Raw genomic sequence first — 18,521 nt, 5'->3', positions numbered from 1 at the left:
TAGTCAATCAGTTGTTTCCAGCTCTTTGCGACCCCATGGACTGTAGCCCGCCAGGCTCCTCCGTCCATGGGGTTCTCCAGGCAAGAATACTGGAGTGGGGTGCTAGTCCCTTCTCCAGGGGATCATCCCTACCCAAGGGATTGAACCTGGGTCTCCCGCACTGCCGGCAGATTCTTTACTATCTGAGAAAAATGAGGAAAGGCTGAGCAAAGGAAAAGAACAAGAGATGATACATACTCTGGGAATCCCGTGTGAAAGGTGAGACTCCGGAACACATCCTCTGCCACCTCCCCAGAGCCCTCTCAGCAGACATTTTCCTGGCAGTTAAATCAACAGATCTGAATTCAGCCTCCCCTTTCTGGAGGAGGGGATCATGATGAATGGCGTGAACAAACAGCTCCAGTGAGAGGGAAGCGCAAAGGCTACACCAGCCCACAAATGAGGGAATGGCCCCTGACTAATGAAAGGCAGGTAGAAGTCCTGACAAGACTGCCACTCTTGGAGCCTTGAACCCAGCAAAGCCCCTCAGTGTAACTGCACAATCCTTTTTCTTTTAAACTTACTTTGTATTGAGGGGGTAGCTCAGCTGGTAAAGAATGCATCTGCAATGAAGGAGACCCTGATTTGATTCCTGGGTCGGGAAGATCCCCTGGAGAAGGGATAGGCTACCCACTCCAGTATTCATGGGCTTCCCTGGTAGCTCAGATGGTAAAGAATCTACCTGCAATGTGGGAGACCTGGGTTCCATCCCTGGGTTGGGAAGATCCCCTGGATGGAGGGCATGGCAACCCACTCCAGTATTCTTCTCTGGAGAATCCCCATGGACAGAGGAGCCTGGCGGGCTAAAGTCCATGGGGTTGCAAAGAGTCGGACACGACTGAGTGACTAAGCATAGCACTTAGCCAATTAACAATGTTGTGACAGTTTCAGATGAACAGCGAAGGGACTCAGTCATACATATACATGTATCCTTTCTCTCCTAAGCTCCCTCCTATCCGGGCTGTCACATAAAATTGAGCAGAATTCCACACATATTAACATGACTTTTCTCAGTTCAACTGCTATCAAACTAGACATGAACTCTTCAAAGCTGAACAGCTAGGATTAGCTATTGTATGACTAGGACGATGCTACATTAGGAAACCACAACTAATCCCCAAAACCAAATCACTTTGCTATACACCTGCAATTAACACAACATTGCAAATGAACTATGCCTTAATAAAAAAACAAGATGATAAAAACCCCTGAGTGCGAAGATGATAAATGCACAATGAACTCTAACTAGAGCAGAATGAAGTGAGCTAGGATTCCTACCCTTCACACCCCAGTCCTTGACCCCTCTCCCAGCTCCATCAGGGACCCGTTAAACCCATCTCAACAACGAACGTACCACACACGGCCGGCCACCGATGATGTTGAATCCCAAGGAGCCGGAGTCCCGATGAAGGACAAGAGTCAGGCTTTTTGTTTCTTCACCCTGCAGGGAATAAATGAGTTCAACATTTCATTAACATTTAGGAAAACCAATGGGAGGAATTTTCTATCTAAATGGACTCATGGATTGCCAACCTGATCATTAAAAACCCTATGTCTCTAGAGAAGTTTAACCCAGAAAACTTCGGAGGCTCATGCTGAAACTCTGGTCTATGTTGAGGAGGTTACAAACATTTCTAGATACCATCAGACCCTGCGGTGAGCACTTATGAACATCTGAAGACATCCAGACAGAAGTAATGAATATTTTCTCGGTGACACCTTGCTCTGCACACACATCTTTGATTTGACCAGCCCACCATAGGCTGGCTGCTTCGACGGCTACCTCTATCCCTCAGCCATTCTCAACAGCAGCATTCACCTTAATACGCCATGAAAGGTTCCAGTAGCAATCCCCTTGGAAGCTTAGGCACATATACAGCCCATCAATAGTCATCTGTGTTTGGGAGATTTCAGGGGAGAAATAGCACTTAAAAAGTCAGACGCAAACATGGGTGGGAACAAGGAAAATCCCGAATCTTACTAAAAAGGGAGGAGGGGGCATTTTCACAAAGTAATGACTGTCCAGTCCTGAGGAGACGCAGGCTGCTGAACAGAAAACACTCTGTTTAAGGCAGGTGGGACCACGTGAGCCACTTTAAATCAAATAAGTGGCCCCGGCAGGTCTCAGAGGCGCAATGTTCAACAGTCAAAGAAGATGGAGATGCCAGGGCACCCCAACCAACACTCTCCAGTAACAGACAGACGGATAAAAATAGATCTCACCTTCTACACAAACTATCACTTAATAGGCTTTGACACAAATATTAAACTCGCTGATATACCACTGAAAGGGTTTCAACTATTCGAATGGTATGCAAAGGTCCACATGCACTGGCTATAAATTTGCAATTGCTTCACTCACATTTTCTGTTTAAACAGGGTATCTTTTAAATGTGGCATTTAAAAAAAAAAGTATGAAATATTTCATTATATGCTTTCTCAAAAACAGCACTAGCAGCTTATCACAAAAGAGGTTTATTCTGATATTTACTGCTTCCTGATGCAACTTGTGCCTTATACTTTGGCAGGGGTTGCCTGGGGGGGGGGGGGGGGGGAATAAATGGCAACATTTGAATGACATGAATGCAGCTATCTGACTTGACCACCAGGGCAGCAAAGAAAGCCACACTTTCTGACCTGCACGGCCAAGTGGTTTTTTTCTGCCACCATTTTCAATGTAAAATACTGTTCCACCACTATCAATGTAAAAACACTGTTCCATATTTGGCCAGGAAAAATGCACAACATAGCCACACGCACATTCACACATATATTAAAGACTAAGAGGTCTCAATGTGTAAAATTATCTCCATGGGCTTAAAATCCTCAGTAAACAAGCCTGTTTCTCATGACTAGTTAGTATATAGCAGAACTCAAAATATCTTCAAAAATGTCATGGAAGTTAGCATCAATTACTAAAACATTGTAAAAAAAATGAAAATGATAATTGATGGAATAACTAGGTATTCAATGAGAACAAAATAAGAGAATCTTCATTTCTGCAGGGTCACTTAGTCGATACAGAAAATAGAGTATATAAATATAAGAGAAGCCAGTCTCTATCAAGCTATGGTACGTAACAAAACAACAGCAGAGCCTCATTAATGACAACCATTTACTTACTTAAAAAAAAAAAATTTCCAATCCACAGTACCACCATTCAGACCATCTAGCTTCCCTGGTAGGCTCAGTTGGTAAAGAATGCACCTGCAATGCAGGAGACCAGGGTTCGACCTGGGTCAGGAAGATACACTGGCGAGGGGAACGGCTACCCACTCCAGTATTCTGGCCTAGAGAATTCCATGGATGGGGTCGCAAAGAGTCGGACACGACTGAGCGACTTTCACTTTCATCAATGCTATCAATCTTTATCATTCATTTGAACCAACAGCAACTTTCAAATTAAAGAGACTAAAACTTGCAGAATCACCCTAATAGTTTGGAGATGTAAATGTAATGTTTTGCAAACCAAAACAGTTTATATCTTTCTGTCTTGGGAAATAGAAAAGGTTGCTAAATTCACATCTTGCTTTGTTATCTTAGAGAGCTGAAAAAAAAATACATGGAAATTTGAGTGAGTTATCATACACAGCTTACATTTCTGGCTTTCATAACTAATCAATGATAGAAACTGCCAGGTCATAGTAATCTCAGGCAGATAGCTCTGGTTGGACAACCCCAAATGATGCAAAAAGGAGAATGCATAGCTAAATGATTAAAGCAGACTAGTTTTAAATCTACTGTGTGATAACTATTCTTTAAAAAAATGAAAAATAAAGAAATCATATTACATTAACAACGATAACAGCTAACTTTTACTGGCTCTTTATCATGTGTTGGAAATTATACTGAGCACTTAAGTGCTTTATTTTGTTTAATAATCCAACCAATCTTATCAACTGGTACTATTACCATCCTCAAGATACAGGTGGGAAGATTGGGAGGATTAAAAAAGCTTGTCAAAGGGCTAGTAAGAGGTCACTGGCATTTAAACCCATGATCTCCCAGATTCTAGACCTCAACTCTCTACACTAACTTCCTTCTCATGTGGAATGTAGAAGAGTGCCATGTAGGCTGGCAACATCTTAGGTCCCACCCAAGTTGATTCCCTTGATGGCATTCCAAAAAGTTCCACAAAGAAACTCATTATAGGAGGTCTTGGCCGGGAAACCAGTATCAGAACAAAACTCCAAACTCTTTATTGAACTATTAATCTCCAAAAGATCCAACCTGAGATACCCAGAGACACCTAGGTCTTGTCCCAAACTCAGAGATCTCTTTCCAGGGACAATGGAGACCAACTGAGACAATGCCTGAAACAACACCATTTAGCCAAACAGCAAGCTGCAAAGGCTGATCAAGTTAACAGTCAAGTTAACCCTCCAATCCTCCTTGCCAGATGCAATCAACCGCAGGGGATAAGAGAGCATGTTCTCTTTTTCTAGAAGTGTGTTGACCCAGTCTGTCATCCAGCAGGCTTACACAGTGGCTTTAGGTGACACTGCCTATTTTAGGACTAATTTACAGGACTGAGCCACCACATGGACGTTTCAACACATGATGTTGGGAATGATGAAAGAGAAGAGAAATCCTCTGGCTAGACTGAATTACTTTCATTTCTCTAACTCTCAAAGGTCAGTTCCTTTTCTCCGACACCCTGAGCTCCATTCTGATGTTTCCTTTCCACTTCTTTCCCCCTAAGCAACCTGAACTACTTTTGTTTACTTTCTGATTCTTCAGAAGAAATGTTAATAGAGAATTTTAACAGGAGGCTTCACAAAATACCATGTTAACAGATTAACTTTAATTTCTGCTTAATGATTTAATCTGTTCCTGGGTTCAAAGTGTATCAGCATAGACAGTATTTAAATGATTCTCATTCAGTTATACTCCACCCAATAAAGCAAAGAAAGTGAAAGTGTCAGTCATTCAGTCATGTCCAACTCTTTGTGACCCCATGGATTATAGCTCTCCAGGCTCCTCTGTCCATGGGATTCCTCAGGCAAGAATACTGGAGCAGGTTGCCATTCCCTTCTCCAGAGGATCTTCCCAAACCAGGGATCGAATCTGGGTCTCCTGCCTTGCCGGCAGATTCTTTACTGTCTGAGCCACAAAGATCTCAAGAGATGGACAAATGGAATAAGGACAAAGGCTCTCATCAATGCTGCTTTCCCGGCTGTTCACAGATATTATATTTGTAAGTAACATCGTTCATCTAAAGGAAAATTTAATCAATATTGCTCTGTCTTGGTAGTTTATCATGACCCATGCTTTGAAACTTTCTCAATGTCTTGGTATAACAAAATAAGAGACAGGAAAGAGCTCTCTTTCACATAAACAACTGAGTAACCAAAACATCAGGCTTTTGAGGCAGGTATTATATCAAGCTCTGTACCCGAGAAACTGAGGCTCTGAGAAAGGCATACATTTGCTGAAGATCACGTGGCTGCCAAGAGGCGGGGGCAGGGTTGGAACCCAATTCACGGACTCCTACAGGCAAGTTCTTGCTACTGTGCTGGGAAACATGTGCACCCTACCTTAAACCCCTTTGCCTCAAAATACTCAGCCTTCACGTTAAAATGTCAGGAAGGATTAGACATCTAATTTGTTTTCTAATTAGAGTTTTAAGCAAGGCTTCTTTGGACCACGCACCAAAAGTGGCAAAGATTAGAGTATCTATTATACCCCAAACGGTGTCATAAGAATACTGTGCCCTTCACAGGAACAGGGTGATGGTTAAGATCCTGGACTTCAGAGTCAGAACGTGATTTTAGTTTTCTCCTTCTTAGGAGGAGGATAGTAATGGCTTCTTCTGAAATATGAATGAGCTGGGGCTATCCCTGCCCAGTGCCTCTGTACAGGGCTTGGCCAATAGCAAGGGCTCCAGACACTAGCCGAGCACAACATCGAGGTCATGATACTCTCTGACCACATAAATGACTCTGCTACAAAACCCCGGAAGTGGAGAATGTCTAATCCTAAATTAACTTAGTCTACAGCAAGTCTGGAAGAACTGAGGCCTGCAGTTAAGCAAATAAAGACAGTTACATGTTCACAACATCTGGCCATCAAATGGGAACTAGATCCACGTATACATTTCTCCTCTTCCCAAGTCTGGAGAGAGAGTGGCACGGTCTTGGGGGGCTGATAAAGGGCCAGGAGGCAGATTTTACCCTGGAGACGGTGGGAGAGAGGCATGATGCAGACAAGGGGAGCAGCTTGGCCTGAACCTGGAGCTTCAGGGCCGTGGAGATAGGATGGGCAGAGGGTACTGACCACGGCTGGGGCATGAGGAGGGAAATCAGACAAAGGACGTCCCCAGGCATGGAGGGAGATGTCCTCATGACAGGACAGAAGAGACATCAAGTCAAAGAAAGTGCGGGCTTGGATACGGACAGGGGAGGGAGGAGCTGGGAAGAGAGGACACTGGAGGGCTGCTGAGACACTGGGACAGCTTCCGATTCTACCAGAGGGCTGAGTCTCGATGGGCTGAGAAGAAAGCGAAACGGACAGATTGGGAGTGATGTATATACACTATTGACACTGTGTATAAAGCAGGTAACGAATGAGAACCTACCCTACAGCACTGGGCAGGGATGCCCAACCTCCGGGATCTAATGACTGATGACCTCAGGTGGAGGTGATGTAATACTACTAGACATGAAGAGCACAATAAATCATACTGAGTCATCCCGAAACCATCCCCAGCCCCCAGTCCCTGGAAAAGACTGTCTTCCACAAAACTGGTCCCATGGTGCCAAAGAGGTCGGGAACTGCTGGCGTAGGGAACTGTACTCAATGCTCTGTGGTGACCTTCCTGAATGGCAAGGTCTCTTCCCTCCAGAGCCAGGACTTGGGAGGGCGAGGAGCTCTCACTTAGAGCCCTAACTTGGCGTTGGGAAACAAAGATGCCTTCATATTCTGGAGTCCAGCCAGCACTGCCTCCATGGGGAGCAGGTACGAAGCTCTAACATGCTCAGCCCTCCATCTCCACCCCAGAATCCAACTCAAGCAGAGAGTCAGGCCCCCAGCACACGGCCCGGTCTCCTCGGGAGGTGCTTAGGTCTTTCCGATGGTGACAGGGCAGAGACTCAGTAACCTGGGAGAAGGCGGCATGGCATGAGCCATCCACAGCAGGGAAGTTACAAGCAGAAACAGCAGCTCCAAGTTCAGGAACATACAATCGGTTCTGCTGAAAATAAGCTTGGCTATTATACTCTAACATGTAACTACCAGATCAGTGTTTAAAAAAAAAGCACTCGATTTATAATCTGCTCAATTTAAGGTCTCACTGGACAAGATTAAGAGAAGGGAAATAAAAGTCACAGTGAAAAAGCAGAAGTCACAAGTCCTTTGTCAGAAAGACACCATATGGTGACTGTTCTTGTTTTAAGCCCAAGAATGTGAACTGTCTTTCTATGGCACAGTCCCTCTTCCTCTCAGAATCACTCTAAAGTCTCTGCACCGCTCTCCTCCAAACAACCCGGCCTCAGAAACTTGGACGCCAGCCATCTTCTAATCTGTGTGGCGGCCCCCAAAGTCCATCCATGCCACCATCAATGTGGATCCTTTCTACAAACTCCTTTCCTCCCAGTGACGGGTGTTCCTTGATTACTGCCGCCGTGGGACTCGCAGCTGAGAACTGGCTCGACTGGAAAGCCGCCCGTCGGGTTGTGAGCACTGTAATTGACTGACCACTCGTCTGCATATCTGGGATGACACGACACCTCTCGGCCTCAGATCATGCAAAGCTCTCAAAGGCTCACACAGCTGGGAAACAGCTCTGCCTGCTGAGTAGTGACAAGAGAGAGCAAAAATGTGGAGGGCGGGGCTGGGGGGCCAGGAGACAGAGCTGGCCACCAGGCATTCTCTCCTAAAGAGACGGGATGCCCTCTCTTTCTCCGAACTGAGATGCTTCTGTCCTCTTCGTCGGTCAAATTATGTTTTTAATGGGGAAGCAGCCTGGACTAAGCCCTCCCTGTAATTGCAACCTCAGTTCTAAAGAAGGCATTCTTGGAGGAAGAACAGAAGGGGAAACTGCTCACGCCCAAGACCAAAGGGAGTAGTGGGAATGATACCTGAAAACAAATTGGAAATGGATGAGATTAACAGAAGTATTAGCAGCATGTACCTGCCACGAGAATAGGGAGGATGAAAAGAGATAGGAGGAAAAGAGATAAAGGGCGTGGGGGGACAGGCAGAAAGGAACAAAGATTTCCTGGAGCCAAAGACTAGGAAACATTCATCCATAAGCCAAACAAGATGGTTTTGAAAAATACCCTAAGAAATTAAGTACAGATTGTCAATGTTGCCCTAGGCCAAGAATATACACACATTTTTAGCCTGTTGTTATATTTAAATAACCTGAGAAACCCCCAAGTCTACTTCTCTGTTTGCAAGAGTTGGAGTTCAAGACTGTGTCTCTCGTTTTTATCATTCGTTCATCTGCTTTTCTGGTGAACACCTCCAGGCGACACTTTCACCAACACAACAAACTGACTTAAGGTACTACAGCATTTTCACATTTCCACCTGATGGACTGCAAGGGGGTTTCAGTTTTTGAGATGTGACTATCCAGTCACCCAACCCAGGGCATTTTCTCCTCCGAATCAGAAACAAAGCAAAGGCTACCCAGCTGTAATGTCCTATGTTCCCACTTACACGATGGTGGGAGTTTGGCCTGCCTCCCCTCCTCTTGCTTTTCCAGTAGTCATGCATGGATGTGAGAATTGGACCAAAAAGAAAGCCGAGTGCCAAAGAATTGGTGCTTCTGAACTGTGGTGTTCAAGAGTCCCTTGGACTGCTAGGAGATCAAATCAGTCAATCCTGAAGGAAATCAGTCTTGAATATTCATTGGAAGGACTTATGCTGAAGCTCCAATACTTTGTACACCTGATGAGAAGAGTCAACTCAGTGGAAAAGACCCTGATGCTGGGAAAAACAGGGTAGGAGGAGAAGGGGGTGACAGAGGATGAGATGGCTGGTTCTCATCACCAAATAAATCAATGGACATGAGTCTGAGTAAACTCCGGGAGTTGGTGATGGACAGGGAGGCCTTGCGTGCTGTGATTCATGGGGTCGCAAAGAGTTGGACATGACTGAGCAAATGAACTGAACTGACCTCTCGTTAGTTCGGTAACTGCAGAAGGACAAACGAATACACATAAACATGCAGAAAGCACATTTTGTTTGCGGCTTTAGGTACAGCCCAGAGCTGCTACCCAGATGCAGTGCAACTGACAGGAACACCCCTCTTTCTCAGAGTCTCCAGCACTGACAAGCAGTTAGAGAAGAGACACCCAGGGAACGGGTTACCCAGGGGCAGCCTGAGGCTTGCAATGAGCCTGTGATCCTTTGAGTAAAAAATCCTTTTCCTTCTTCTCCATTAAACCATCTCCAATTTCTAAAGTTTCTTCAGTGATTTACTTGGAGAAAAACCCCAAACCCACAGGTACTTAATAAATGTTCAACAAATGCTCGGTAAGCCTGATTAGGATCCTGCCCCTGCAAGAGAGCCAGGTTCGATCCCTGGGTCAGAAAGATCCTCTGGAGAAGGGAACGGCACCCACTCCAGCATTCTTGCCTGGAGAATTCCATGGACAGAGGAGTCTGGTGGGCTCCAGTCCATGGGGTCGCAAAGAGTTGGACACAACTGAGCAACTAACACTTTCAAACACTTTCATTTTATCCTAAAGCCTGCCCCGTATGGGCACAGCATTAGCGCATTTTAGAGATGAGGCAGTTAAGGCTTACAGGAGGTCAGAGGATCCTCCCGGAGACCCTCAACAATGAGGCAGAAGGAGCACAGACGCCTGCATATCGCTGACTCCAAGGTGTGATACTCATCACACACCAGCTCAGTTCAGGGTACCCCGGAGCTGCCGGTGACACGAGGCCTGCATTCAACCCTGGCGGGCAGCCTGAATGGGACCTCACCCTCTTCCTCATCCACGTGCAGCAAAGACACAGGGCACCTGAAAACAGCTTCTCTCAAAATTCGAGGGGTGACCCCTCTGCCCAGGACTGAGTTCTGCACACCCTTGTGGTCCTCTGCCCAGGGGAAAGTTCATCAGACTCCCCTTCCTGGAGGGGGGGCCACTGCAGGGCCCATGTACGCACGGGCTGCACTGAGGCTCCGTCCCGCAGGCTCCCCATGATCAGACTCACGGGATGGGGGAGAAAGATGGACGCCCGGGTCCATCTGTTAGTTATTTTCTTTACAAGAGTAATCATTATGTTACACCACTTCCCTTTCTTATTGGAACAGGCTTATTAGAACACCATTAGTCAGGGGGGACAGAGGTGACCCACAACTCGGGTGAGCAAAGAACAGAACGACGTGATGTTTTCAAAGACACAAGTGGGTGGTGTCTAACGAATCCAGGGGTGAAAGCTGTGCCCATTCCCCTTTGTACCCAGCGATGACCATCCCAGTGCCTGGTACACGGTGTATAAGCATGTGAGAAGCTAACCTGAAAGACCACATTTGGAAGAATTTCATTTGCTTCCTACCACCAGCCACTCTTTAACTTACTAGGTTCAAAATTAGGGAAGGATTAAAAATTAGGGAATGAGGCATGATTCCATCCAAGACACCATCTTTTTCTTTTCCTTCTGCCTCTCTTTCACAGTGAGGACCTGTTTTGTTTTATACTCCACATGCTCCACACCAGACCTCTGAAGATGGGAATCACAGCCTGGGGTGAACCCACTTCATCACCATGAACCACAAGCCACTGGACCAACTGGAGCCAGAAGATGACGCTGGGGAAGTTATTTTACCTCCAGAATCTTTCTTTTTCCATCTGTAATGGGTTGTGGGTACTAAGTTTGCAGAGTCTTTCTGAAGTTGCACCCACATCTCTAACCTACACAGTGCTGGCACGTAGAGAAGCAACTCTTTGGAAACTTGTATGAGCCTTTGGAGGGGACACTGCCTCTGGAGAAAATATGGTCTTATTTTGGTAACAGCTTGGAATCAGGTTCTGGGTAAAAATACCATCTCTACACAATTAGAATCCAAATCCATATAACTTCTAGCCTGAACCCAGCTGTTTTATAGTGTTTTACAACCTGCCTCTCTTACCAAAAAAAAAAAAAAAAAAAATCTACCAAATGAATAAGATGGGGAAGTTAATGTGTGTACATACACAATGCACCCTAAGTGTATGGCACCCAGTAAAACTCAATGAATGTTATTCCTCTTCCTTTTAAGCTCTGTGTCTACAGCCAACACAAACCAGCTTATAGATTCTCTCTCATCAAATATTTTTACAAAGAAGCAAACACCATTTCTGAACTCAGAAAGAACCACTTACAGATAGACGGGAACAGAATTCCCAGTTTCTATTATTCAGTTATGATCATTTGAGCCAATGTAGCTGGGAAACACATCTGTAGGCTGAATCCTAGTTTTCTTTATTTATCACTGAAATGAAATGGATGCAACAGCCCACAACTCGTTTTAGCTGAACTGGGACACTGCGGAACAGTCATTCTCCTGATGCTTTTCAGAAACAGAAAAGACACTGAACTGTGGACACTCTGATAGATACATTTCAAAGTGTTTGGACATCTGGAACACCTTTCCATACATCTGTCTATTATAGATTCACTTATCTCCAGGAGTTCTGAAACGGACAAAATCGTTTCTGGGATTTGGGGCTTTATACAATTTGATCTGGGTAGATCTCAGGGAAACAAAAAGCATGCCTCCCACAAACCTGGAAACAATTTTGCTCACTTGCAGGTCACGGAAAAACTCATTCTTTTTTAAGAGTGAGCTAACAAGCTCACTCTTGGTCAGCAATCTGAAAAGTTTTGACGGCTGACAAGACAGCCCTTTCGATCTTGAGTTTATTCACTGAAAACATATCGCGAGCTCACAGGGCACCTGGTAACCGAACTGGTGCCGGGACACAGCCCTGAAGAATGCACACGTGGTCCTTCCTTTATCGTCCCTCACAGACAATGAACAGCTCTTCCCGTTATTCAGTTACAGCAGTGAAGAAGGCCATGCAGGCGGAGCACCAAAGTGAGGGTCTCAGGGTACCAGCTCTAGTCTGTCAGGCCAGACAGTGAGGGCTTTCCGCAGGTAATGATGGCGGGAGGATAGAAAGGTTATCTAGTCATGTGCAAACCCCAACTGCCATCAGAAAGGCAAGGGGTAGAAGGTGAAGAGTTGGAAAATCTGCTGGTTACCTAGGTTACCTAGTGATGAGCACGTGGAAAGACTATTCCTAGGGGAAAAAAGAGCAAGTGTAAAGGCCCAGGGGCAGGAAGGAGCGCATGGATCTTTCCCAGAGACCACAGAACCTGGGAAGAGAGATGAAAGTGAAGAAGAGTACAGGCAGGCAGGACCCAGAGTGTGCTTCACCTTACATCCATCTGAAAGAAACTCAAGGCCCAGCAGGGTTTAAGTTCCCAGGTGGCGCAGTGGTAAAGAATCCACCGGCCGATGCAGGAGATGTGGGTTTGATCCCTGGGTCGGGAAGATCTCGTAGAAGAGGAAATGGCAACCCCTTCCAGTATTCTTGCCTGGAGAATCCCAGGGAAGAGGAGCCTGGCGGGCTACATAGTTCATGGCGTTGCAGAGTCAAACATGACTTCGTGACTGGGCAGGGTATCAGATTTACATTTCTAAGAGATGATTCCCAACTCAAGGTCACTGGGAGGAAGCAAGAAGATACAGAGAGGGAACAGCTGTGGTCTAGGTAAGAGGTGATGGGGGTTGAGACCAGGGTTGATTTATGTTCCACAGGGGACAATGACAGTGCCTGGAGATATCTGTGATTGTCACGATGTGGGAATTGTTCCTGGCATCTAGTAGGCAGAGGCCAGGGATGCTGCTCCACACCCTATAATGCACACAACACACACACACACGCACTACCAAGAATTATTCAGCTCAAGATGCTAACAGGGCTGAGGTCAGGAAATCCTAGTTTGGACCAAAGTGATGATCTGATGGGACTAGAGAGCGGTGAAGAGATTCAGGAAGTGTTCAGGAAGTAAAATCAATGAGGTTTAATGAAAGACTGGATGTGGGGGTAAAAGAGCAGATGCTACTGAGGCTCAGTCTCAAGGTTCTCAAAAATTCCAAGGAAAGTTATGCCCAGAACCTTCCCTTTCCCAGAAAGTAAAAGTTGTTTTTTTTTTTTTTTTTTTTGCTGTGGAATGCCTTTGTTCTTAGAATCAGGTGGTAAGTCAGGGTGGGAAACTGAGGCTGGGAGCCAAACTCTTTAACATCTTCAAGTATAGTTTCACCAAGTCTTCTGTAGCCCAGATAGGACTGCAGATTGGTTCAAGATGCCTTTCTGGACCATGTTACCTATCATACAACTGCTAGGCGCTCTGAGTTTGAGAACCATGCACTGGTCCTTCATAAAATACTCAGGAAGAGATATTTAGACAATGATCAGTAAAATCATAACTGTGTGAAGAAAAAGAACACATGTTGGCCTACGTCTCTACTTGAGCCTAAACTCTCTTTCTAGCTGAGCAGTTACCCAAAATGTGCTAGGTGGTCCAGCATCAGCTGGGAACTTACCAGAACCTCACACCCCATACCAGCCCCTGATGGAGCAGAATCTCCAAGGGTGAGATTCAGGAATCTCTTATTTCATCTCCAGGTGATTCCAATCATATGAAGGTTTGAGAAGACCTGTTCCAACTCACCTTTCAGAGCAGAAGAAACCCTAGCTCCAAACCCTGAATGGTTAAGTGTTTGTTGCTCAGTGGTATCCCACTCTTTGCGACCCCATGGACTATAGCCTGCCAGACTCCTCTGTTCAACGCATATCAAAAATTGCAATCTAAGATTATTTAAATAATGCCAGATCATTTTATGGTACAAGTTCTAAAGCCCTGAAGAGGGGTATGGAAAATCTTCTGAGTGTTTCTTATCTACTTTAGCTCTTAACAGAGAGGTAAGTGATAGGACTTTAAAAAAACATAAAAGAAGTGTTGTGCATGCCCGTTTCCAAGGAATATAAATCCTTCTGCCTTATAGAAGAGAATAAACAGTACCCGGTGGGAGCAGAGAGTCCCGCCAATGAAATAAACAAGTTCTTAAACAGCTTGCAGTGGGAGGGGGGTCTGTCTGGCAGATGCAGGAACAGCAAAAGCTCTCCCCAAGGGCGACTAGGGGTTAACTTTAAGGCAAAAGCAGCACGCTTTCCCCTAAGGCCTGGGCTGAGACAGCCAGGGTCTGAGGTCTGAAAAATGAGTTCAGCTTTCAGGCCAGGCCTTTCTTGGCTGTTCTCAAGCCAGCACTAAGGTCCATGAAAGTCCTGAGCAGCGCTCCAACTCCAGAAGGAAACTTTTGTCTGTAAGCTCAAAAAGCAACATCTTGTCCCCAAGCTTAATGCCCCTGATTATCCTCCTGACTCACCCAACAGAACTTCAAAAACATCCACAATTTTGATTCAAGTATCATATTTTTGATTCCGAGAGAGAGAGTTTACCCAAACACTCCAGAAAGAAAACAGAAAGGCAAGAAGAAATAATAAACCAGCTTAACAATGAATGATGTATAAACTCCGGGGAAGTGAAGGGCTTGTTTATAAATAAGCATCACTTAAAACTCCGCAGGAAGTCCAGATGACAGCATAAACAGGAGAAACTCCGGGAACTCCTTCACCCCAAGCCCGGCGCCTGCTTGTAGACAGAGCCTGGCCCCCTGCTTTGGGGACTTGCAAGCTCACACCAGTCTTTTGTACGCCTGTGCGGTCCTGGGTGAGCCTCAGAGCTGTAAATATTTGCCCTTCGCCCAGAGCCGGCCAGCTGCTGGGGCTGCAGCTGACAGACAAGCCGGGGGGCCAAGACAGGGTGGAGGGGAGAGGGGGGAGTCGGTGTGCGCTATGGGAGAGGGGGCTGGGGAGAGGGCCAGAGAGGCAAAGCAGACGCAGGCCCCTGGGGACCCTCAGGCACACACATTCTCCTCCCCTGCAACAGGCGACCAGAGAGGCAGCGGCACGGCCCAGGTGCCTCACCAGCTGGTGAAAAGGTGGCCTCTGCAATCACGGCAAACCCTGGTTCTCTTAGGGGACTGTGTCCCCTCAGGGAATACGTGACAACACACGCAGATGTTTCTGGTGGTCACACCTGGGGGGGGTGCTACTGGAATCCAGTGGGTAGAGGCTAAGGATGCCTCTCAGAGCACAGGACGGCCTCCTATAACAAAGAAGTTGGGGGTCCAAAATGTCAAAATGCCCAAGGTTGACGACTGAGGTGGAACCTGAATCCTAGCTCTGTCTCCTGAGTCACCGTTTGACTCTGGACAAGTTCTGGGACTTGCGCCAGCTTCCTCATCTCAGAGGACTACATACAGAACACACGCAGAGTGCTTGTTACTGTGGCTGGTACATAACAAACCCTCAGTAAATGGTACTTGTGGTTACACTGAGAAGCGACACGATGGGGGTTAAGAGCTTCGGCATCCATCCATGGGTTCAGAACCCAGTTCTGCCACCTCGAAGCCATGACTCAGGGCCAGGGCTGCCCCTCACTGGTCCTGAGTTCTCTTCATCTGCAAAACGAGAAGCAACCTGCCTCCCTTGATTAAAAAGGAAACAGCTGAGAAGCACGAGAGCTTAGCATAGGGCCTGGAGCAAGGCAAGCCTCCAGCAGTAGTGGCTGTTGTAATTACACCAACTCCCAGGACAGGGGGATGGCTTACGAGGGGAGGAGGGTAAAGATAATTACAGGCAACACTTGTTGAGCATTTGCTCTCTACAGGGCAACTTGCTAGATCCTTCTCATATGTTCTCTCCCTGAAGCAGGCAAAGAATCTATTTTACATTTAGAGAGACTGAAGCACCTGGAGATCAAGCCACAACATTAGCCAAGAGCCCAGACTCGAAAAACAGTTCTAACTCCAGAGGCCTCACTGCCAATTATTACTTTATATTTGGTGGCGGTTCCTTTAATTCTTTCTGGAATTCTTTCAGTCCCTAGAGGAATACCACAGGAGGGGCCTGGCAGTGTTTCACCCCCTGTGTCACATCTCTAGGGCCCTACTTTCCAACTTGAGAGAGCTTAAGCAGCTTGCTCAAGGTCAGCCAGCTAGCTGGCAGCAAAGCTCACACTGGAATCCAGCTTTTACTCCAGCGGCCTCTCCTCTGGCAACCTTGCTAACCTAGTCTCCAAGGCTGGGCTGTGGGTTCCTTTGATTCTTTCCGGGCCGCCTGAGGGTGCATGGATATAGTTAACATCTCCTGTGTCAGTATCTTATCTCCTCCGTCACGTGTAGAGGAACCCTGTTTCCCAACCTTCAAAGAGGTTAAACGACTTGCCCATGATCATCCATCTGGTCTGCACCAAAGCCCCTACGGGGTTCTGACTCAAGAGCCACACTCACTCTTAACTCTGCGCTGCTCTCGAATTCCTTTTAGTTTTTCCAGAACCGATGAAGCTGCTACAGCTATACTTCAGCCTCAGTTTAATCTGTAAGGACAACAGTTCCCAAGGTGAGACTGACTCCCCGACCGGCTCAAAGCGATCTATCTGGCAAGGAGTGTTAGAAGTGGGAGGCAGAGATGCTCCCGGTAACCCCGAGACCACAGAGGCTGGGAGGCGCCCCGGGGCCAGTAGGGGGTCGGGGCGGGCGGCGGGCGCCTACCTTGCCGCCGGGCGGCGCGGCCACGCAGCGGCTCAGCGAGTCAAGGCGCGCGCTGTACTCGGTGAACTTCTTCTGATAGCGCAGAGCGGTCATCTGCAGCTCCAGCTGCGCGGCGGCCAGCTGCGCCACCAGGGACTTCTCGCGCTTGCCGGCCCGCAGCGCCTCCTTCTTGAGCGCCTTGTGCAGCGCGCCCAGGCGGGCCTGCAGCGCGGCGTTGTGCGCCCGCAGGGCCCGCGCGCAGCAGTGGCCGCCGGCGCGCTGCTCGCCGTGCGTCAGGGGCAGCCCGCAGCCCTCCTGGCAGCGGCCCACCGGCCGCGCGTCGCACGCGTCGCGCATGTGCGCCTCCACGTCCCGCCGCAGCAGCACCTGGCCGCAGCCCGCGTGGCGGCAGCGCGCGGGCGCGAAGTCGCAGCGCTCGAGGTGCTCGGGCAGCTGTTGCAGCTTGACCACCCGGCCGCAGCCGCGCGCCGCGTGCGCGCACTTGATGTCCAGCTTGAGGATGAGGCGCTTGAGCGGCAGGACGTGGTTGAGCTCCTTGGCCGAGAGGCGACCGCGGCAGCGCGCCGGGCAGCTGCCCTCCTGCACCACCCAGGGCAGCACGCAGCCGGCGCAGAAGACGTGGCCGCACGGCGTGGTCAGCGGGTCCTCCAGGACCTTGTGGCACAGAGCGCACTTCAGGTCCGGGTCCACGTCGCCGTCGAAGCGGTCCAGCTCGAAGCCCATGGTGGCGGCCGGGGCCCGGGGTTGCCGCCGGGCGGCCGGCCGCCCCCTCCCTCCCTGCGAGGCAGCCCAGACGCGCCGGCAGCGCCGCCCGCTCGCTCGCTGCCTCTCCCCGGACTGAGCCTAATTGCTCCAGACTTCCTCGGAAAATGCCCGAGGAACAGAACTCCTCGGCCGTAATTGCGCGAGCGCGTGCGCAAGACCATTCTGCCTCGGCGGCCTCCCGCCCGCCCGACGCAAAAGGGAGGAGAAAGGGAGGAAGGGAGGAGAGAGAGAGAGGGAGGGAGGGAGGGAGGCAGGGAGGGAGGCGGAGGAAAGAGGGAAGACCCAGAAGCTCGCCAAGGGGACTGGCCCGCCCAGGACGCCAGCCTGAGCCCTTCTCTCGGGAAACTCCACTCCTCTCTCTCTTGCAGTTTTCGCTACAGGAGACAAAATGACAGCCTAGAAAGCTCACTGAGTTAGCCGCTGAGGATGCTGCAGCCGCTCAAACTAGTTTCCCTGGAGCCCTATCCGGGCCAGACTGCGACTTTTGACTCCACTCCCCGGCCTCCTCTTTCCTGTAGAGAGATTCGTGTGGGGTCCGCTATTTCAGCACTTACGGTCTTTATTTATTTATTTCATTCCAGGGAAAGTTACAGAGTCGGCGGGACGCTCCAGCAACTACAGGTCAGATCCGAGGTTCAGCGGATCCCGAAGTTTGCCAGGCCAAGGTTTCCAGGTGCTGAGAGCGAATGTATGAGGGCCAATTTTCGGAGACGAGAGCTGCTCACCAGGTGCATGGGTGCAGGCTGGCTCCATCCAGTTCACTTAACACCTTCGACTTAATCTGCACTGCAGTATGGTGCTGGGCCCTGCTACATTGGTCCCTTTAAAAATCAGTACAATACTTTGAGAGAGCGTCAGCTGTATTTAAAAATTATTTTCCCCCATTACAAAAGAAGTAACCCTGATCTTACATTGTTAAAAACTGCACAGTGTAGAATTTGGAGACGTTCCGCCAAAGTCCCCCGCACTCCTGTGAACTGTCTTCCTTCCGTTGTTGTTTTTTTTTTCCCTTTGTATGCACTTTGTTATATTTCCATATTCCAATTGGGGAAACTCAGACCAAGGGAAGGCAAAAAATAAACTACTCCTGAAGGCC

General features: G+C 48.1%; 1 protein-coding gene and 1 long non-coding RNA gene across 2 annotated transcripts in view; one reads left to right on the top strand and one right to left on the bottom strand.

Moving 5' to 3' along the window:
* PDZRN3 (PDZ domain containing ring finger 3) overlaps positions 1 to 17,512 on the bottom strand; it is a 249,820-nt gene extending 232,308 nt beyond the window's left edge. The window contains exons 1-2 of the mRNA XM_043886647.1: positions 16,661 to 17,512; positions 1,394 to 1,480 (exon numbers count right to left, since the gene is read on the bottom strand). Coding sequence (XP_043742582.1) covers positions 1,394 to 1,480; positions 16,661 to 17,383 — 810 coding nt within the window. The 5' untranslated portion in view covers positions 17,384 to 17,512. The remainder of the gene's footprint in view (positions 1 to 1,393; positions 1,481 to 16,660) is intronic.
* On the top strand, positions 15,928 to 18,521 carry LOC122683093. The gene is made up of 2 exons (XR_006337616.1): positions 15,928 to 16,508; positions 18,007 to 18,521. It is a non-coding gene; the product is annotated as an uncharacterized LOC122683093 (long non-coding RNA).

This window comes from Cervus elaphus, chromosome 24 (assembly GCF_910594005.1).
Source record: "Cervus elaphus chromosome 24, mCerEla1.1, whole genome shotgun sequence".
Classification (NCBI taxonomy): domain Eukaryota; kingdom Metazoa; phylum Chordata; class Mammalia; order Artiodactyla; family Cervidae; genus Cervus; species Cervus elaphus.
Note: the sequence above shows the minus strand (reverse complement) of the source record. Positions and strands in the feature narration are given on the sequence as shown.